The 5,831-nt window shown below is 56.8% G+C and overlaps 1 protein-coding gene across 1 annotated transcript; it reads right to left on the reverse strand.

Moving 5' to 3' along the window:
* Nucleotides 1-1,349: 1,349 nt before the first annotated feature.
* Nucleotides 1,350-5,598, reverse strand: POLE3 (DNA polymerase epsilon 3, accessory subunit). Its single transcript, XM_082327337.1, has 5 exons — nucleotides 5,589-5,598; nucleotides 5,406-5,481; nucleotides 4,631-4,716; nucleotides 3,743-3,861; nucleotides 1,350-3,249 (listed from the first exon to the last, which is right to left on the reverse strand). The coding sequence occupies exons 2-5, from the start codon at nucleotides 5,469-5,471 to the stop codon at nucleotides 3,089-3,091; spliced, it is 432 nt and encodes a 143-aa protein (XP_082183463.1). The 5' UTR covers nucleotides 5,472-5,481; nucleotides 5,589-5,598; the 3' UTR covers nucleotides 1,350-3,088.
* Between the last annotated feature and the right edge of the window lie 233 nt (nucleotides 5,599-5,831).

Raw genomic sequence — 5,831 nt, forward strand, 5'->3', positions numbered from 1 at the left:
CCACCCCTGATTAGCATAGACACGCCCCACCCCCCCCAGCGCGGGAAGACGGCGGGAAGTCTCGCGCGGCGGAGGGCGGGAAAGGGTTGGAGGAGGAGGAGGGGTTTGCGGGGTGCAGGGGCCTGGAGCGGGGTTTTGGGGGGGTGGAAGGGGGTGGAGCGGGGTTTTGGGGTGCTGGGGGCATGGAACGGGGTTATGGGGTGCTGCGGGGGTCTGGAGCAGGGCTTTGGGGTGCTGGGGGGACATGGAGCAGGGCTTTGGGGTGCTGTGGGGGTCCGGAGCAGGGCTTTGGGGTGCTGGAAGGGGCTGGAGCAGGGCTTTGGGGTGCTGGGGGGTCTGGAGCAGGGCTTTGAGGTGCTGGAGGGGCCAGTAGCACGGCTGAGTGTGCTGTGGGGCCACGCAGCTGGGTTTTGAGGTGCTGCAGGGGGACCTGGAGCCAAGCTTTGGGGTGCTGCAGGGGTCTGGAGCAGGGCTGAGTGTGCTGTGGGGCCATGCAGCCGGGTTTTGGGGTGCTGGGGGGTCCTGGAGCAAGGCTTTGGGATGCTGTGGGGGTTCGGAGCAGGGCTTTGGGGTGCTGGGGGAGTCTGGAGCAGGGCTTTGGTTGCTGGTGGGGCATGGGACAGGGCTTTGGGGTGCTGTGGGGGTCCGGAGCAGGGCTTTGGGGTGCTGGAAGGGGCATGGAGCACGGTGGGCACAGAGCAGGGCTTTAGGGTGCTGCAGGGGTCCGGAGCAGGGCTTTGGGGTGCTGGAGGGGGCCAGTAGCACGGCTGAGTGTGCTGTGGGGCCATGCAGCTGGGTTTTGGGGTGCTGTGGGGGGTCCTGGAGCCAGGCTTTGGGGTGCTGTGGGGGCTGCCAGGCCAGGGGAGGCTGGGGCCACGCCGCAGGCCTGCAGCACGCACACAGGACATGCAATTTTCTCCATCTCATCCGAGCACGGGGGATGCGCGGATCGGGTTTATGGCAGGGGTTCTGCAGCTCCACGCGATCACGTCGTCTCCTCGGCTCGCTGCAGCGCGTAAACCCAGGCCCCGCATCTCTCCTCCCTCCCCCAGCCTCGTGCCTCCCGCCGGGAGCAAGGGCGAGCTGAAGGGATTCGGGATTCCAGCAGGGATACAAACACCGGCACCTGAACCTCACCTCCCCAGTAACTGGAAATCTCCCAGTTCTTTCCAGTCTCCGTGCTTCCCTCGCTCCTCTCGCGCAAAGGTCGGGCTGCAGCAGCCCGCATCCGTAAGCGATTTCATCGCGAGTTTGCTTCTGCCTTCGCCGCGCGCTCAGCTGCGCGCTTATGCGACCGCAACCAGCTCGTTCTATCACCGGCAGAAATACGAGACTCCATTTCTGTAAAAAACGTGGCTTTTATTCAGATATTGTTCCCTTCCAGAATACGGACCCGGATAGGTACTAGAAGAGGAAAAAAAGAGAAAAAAAAAAAAGAGGAAAAGGAGCTAGAAGGCGGGCCTGTTTTGTTATTGGAGACCTTGGGGAGATGTTGTCCGCTCTTTTCATCATTACTGTACGCCAGCAGAAAGCAGACAGCAGAAAATCTTTGCTTCAGTTCTTTTCAGGAGCTGGGCTTCTGCGCGTGAAAAGCCGTTGTGCCGTAAAAGCGTGAAGGCAGGGCAGCTCCTGTGGGTAGCTCTGCGCCGGGTTTTTGGTGACAAGGACGTGCTGTTCCTCACACGTGCTGTTTTCAAACTGCCTCTCAGCAAAACTCGTGGGTTTTACTTAAACGTACCTAAACCTTTCCTCAAGTTCCCTTCACCAGATCTCGGTTAAGTTCAAATATCAGGTTTATTAGTCTTTAAAAAGATCAGTCAAATAATAAAGCTTTTTTCCCCAAAAGGAGCCTATTCGAATAGATACTTTCTCAAAGAAGAGAAAGGAAAGGCATCAAAACTAAGAATAAAGTATAAAAGAACAAACCCATAGGAGGACTCGGAACACAAACAGCTTGTTTTAACCCATCTTTCTTGAAGGAGATATTTTACAAACCCCAGCTGCGAGGCCGGCCGCCCCAGGTGGGGAGGTCCTGCCCCGCGCCCTCCTGCAGCCCATCAGCGGGGCGGCGGTCCGCAGCTCCGGAACGCCCGCGCAAGGCTCAGGAGGGACCTCTGATGTGAACAGTCCATTCCAGTTGGAAAAACCCGACCCAGCGCAATCCACCGCTGTTCTACCCCGTTTAAACCCGCTGCAATCAGCAACCTGCCCGCAGGAACTGCAGCCCTGCAAAGGAGGGAAAGGAGGCGAGAGCCGCAGATCCGCCGGTGCCCACTGCTGACCTGCAACAAACGTACCGCTCCATGCGGCCGCCTTTTACCATCCCGATACACATTTTAGCCATTAATTTCACTTCAGATTTTTAAATGAAATTCCTCTTGGTCTCCCAGGGCTTTAAAGACACAAACCAAGCACTTTTGGTAGTTAGTTTACGTCGTAAGTGCCAAGGAGTTTTTTGATTTAGGCTGATTTGGGGGAGAAAGTCAGCTGAGTGAACGCCTGGTCCTTGTGGTACCGTACTGCTGCAGGGCACTGGTGCGGTTGAAAGACACGGTATCGCTGTCACAGCTACAGCAGGAAGAGAAGGCACAGCCAGAATGCAAGAAAATGAAGGAAAAAACCAAGTCACTTGGATAAAAAGCTCAAATGTTCAGCTTCCAAGCCTCCTGATGTCATGATGTAGATTCTAAATCCCAGAGGGGTAATATCTATTTCATTCAGCCCCCGACTTGGTTTAACGAGCTGATTCAACAGTCTCTCAAGTTCTCCCGGCCAGCTTCTGTACTGCGCATCTGACGTTTCTTTTTTCCTCTATTTCAGAGCCAACCCAGCATGAGAAGCCCAGTCCCATCAGTGCCTTCAGGCGCGGGGAGGGCGCCGAGCCCCTGTGCACGGGGAGGAGTGCTCCTTCCGCGAGAAAAGCTGTAGCAGAAATCCTTTATGTACAAGTTAAAGCCGAAAAGGGACGGGCCCCAGAGGAACAGGACAAAGCTCTACTGGAAACAAGAGGGGACACAGCAAGGTTGATTTACAGCGTTTATATCCCTCTGAACAAACCCCAGCCCCTGCGCCTGTCTCATCAGCAAGCTCAGTTGTCCACCTCTTCCTCATCATTTTGCTCTTCTTCCTCCATCCTTTCGTCATCATCATCGTTCTCTTCCTCTCGGCTCTTATCTTGCTCCTCTGAGTCTGCCTTCTTGTCTTTATCTTTCCTTGCTTCTTTCTTTCCTTTCTGTTCACGCCTGTAAACTAAAAAAGAAAAAGAGAACGCTGAAAAATTGCAAGGCGGTGTTTCAGCGGCAGGAAGAGTACAGTAGCTGAAGTCCAACATCCACTCGCTCTCCAGGCTTACGAGGGGAGCAGTGAACTCATAGCAGCAACTCACCCCGTTATCTGAGCTGTGCTGACCAGCTCCATAGGAAATCAGGTTAAGTTTCAGCAGAAAAATGCTGAAAAGGACGCAGGAGTTCACATTTACAGGCAGCGTCTAAGACTTTCCTTAGATAAACATAAGAGGGGAGTGATAGCAGATGAGATTTTCCCAATCCTCATCAGTTGTGAAATAATGTTATCCCAGTCCTGTTAAGGTGCACATTATTTATCCCCCAGGCAAACTGCAGTGTAGGATGCTGGGCAAAGAGAAGAGAAACAAGACAGGCAAGTAAGTGTTGCTTGTCCAGTGTTCGAGGAAAACAGGACTTGGTGCTGCTTAGACTCCCTCGACACGAACTGAGGACGATACCTTCCAGTGATTCTTTCAAAGGGGCTACAAATCGCTGAAACTCCATTTCCTCCATGGCAGAGAGAACATCGCCAGCGTTCAGCGTTTTCCTCTTCCCCTTCATGGCGAAGTTATTTGCACTAGTCAAAAACAAGAAGGAAAAGAGAGTTAATTGGTACTGTCACCAATTTAGTCTTGTTTATTAAAGTCACAAGCAACTTCAAGGAAACAAAAAAAGCCATCTCCTAAACATCCATCTCCTAAACATCCAGGGTTTTTTAATCACTTACGAATAGTAGTTTAAGATACCTTCTTGTTTACATTGTTTGTGGGATAGCAATGCAACTAGATGAAAGCACAACGTTAGTTTCTGCTTGCATGGGCCTTTTCTGCAACGGGGTGGGAGGAGGAAGCCTGAACATTGGCTGTGAGGCGACAACTCCACAAAGCCGTGCGAGTACCAGACACCACGCGACTGCGGGCACACACGTTCTGAGCCACCCCAGAGACGTTACCGCGTCCTCTGTGACCAGCTCCAAGGCTGGCTAGGTTGGCTCACGCTTGCCCTAACGCAGCCGCGTGGTGAGGAGCTTGGAAAGCGAGCAAAGGGCTCTTGTCTTTGCCGGGAAAAGCCAGGCAGCTGTATCCTAAGGCTAATGGCAGTTTGCGACCCCTCTCGTGGGGCTGGGGCATCTCTGTGTCCAGGGCCAAGCTGCCTTCCCCACGGCTTGTTGAGGGCAGTCCGAACCCAACTGCTGCAGTCTGGTAGACTGGCCTACGCTAAGGATTGGTTTATTTATGTGAACAGACAATGCCGAAACAAACACCGGGAAAAAACCTCCAGTTCAGCCAGCAGAGAGGTGAATTATAAATCAACTGCACTGGTGATCTGATGCAAAGAATTCTTACCATGACGTTGCATACAGCACAAACACACTTGCCGCTCGAGATATTGCGCTCCGAGCTTCTTTGGAAATATTTACTCCATCAGGAAGCTGAAAAATAAATACAACTTTTATCAGCAGCTGACTTAAACTTGCATAATTCACGTGTCAGTTCCGTTAAGGCATGCAGAGGGCTCAGCACAACTGGACACGAAACGTTGATCTCGGATGCTGTCACAGAAACTTTGATGCCAGCTGAAAGCCAACCGCGATTTGTGCTCTCTCAAACGCAGTGAGCTACGCAGGAGCAAAGCAAGTTCTGGTGGGCCTGGCCACCACCTCCGGGGCAACTGGTCCCACGACTATCGAACTCCTGACACAGCCCAATCACCCCGCCATACCCAGACCCATTCACGAACGGATTCAAGGCCAAACAAGCGAATGAGGGGTGTCTCACGGCTCAAGACCAAACACAGCATTAAATTAAGGACTGGGAATGACTCCAGACTTTTATATAGCCAAGGAACGGGTGCTGCTCCGGCGCGGGGAGCTGCCCGTCGGCCCCGCCGCGAGGGCCCCGCTGTCGAGCACCGCTCGGAGACGGCTGCGGGCCGCAGCTCCCCGCAGGAGGCCTCGGGGACGCAGCCCGGGCGGCGGCCGGATCCCCCCGGGGCCTGGCCACGTTTTGGGCGACAAAACCGCGGCAGACGCTGCGGGGCCCGGCCGGGGAGAGCCCGCCCCTCCGCAGCCGCCCCCCGCCGCGGCGGGAGCCCCTCGGGGCCGCCGGGCCCGGCACCCACCGCCTCCTTGATGATGCGGGTGATGACGGCGTTGGGCAGGTTCAGGTCCTCCGGTCTCTCCGCCATCCTGGGCCTCCTGCAAGGCAAACGGGGCGTCACCGGGGGGGCCCGGCCCGTCGCGGCCCGTCCCGTCCGTACCGGCGCGGCCGCCCCGAAGCCCGCGCTCCGCCGCTGCCCCCTCACCTCCGGCTCCTCCCGGCGTGCAGCGCGGGCCCTCCCGCCCGCCACCGCGGCCGCCGCCGCTGCCGGGAGCCGGCGGGGAGGCGGCGGGGCCGGGAGGGCGGGCGAGCGGCGGCTGAGGGGCGGCTGAGGGGCGGGAGGGGGCGCGGGGACGGCGGGGGGGCGCTGGGGCGGGCGCCGGCGGCCGGGGAGACCGGGGGGGGCGGCGGGGGCGGGAGCGAGGGCAGGGGGTGAGCGCCCGGGGCG

Source organism: Platalea leucorodia, assembly GCF_965183815.1.
Source record: "Platalea leucorodia genome assembly, chromosome: 15".
In the NCBI taxonomy this organism is placed as follows: domain Eukaryota; kingdom Metazoa; phylum Chordata; class Aves; order Pelecaniformes; family Threskiornithidae; genus Platalea; species Platalea leucorodia.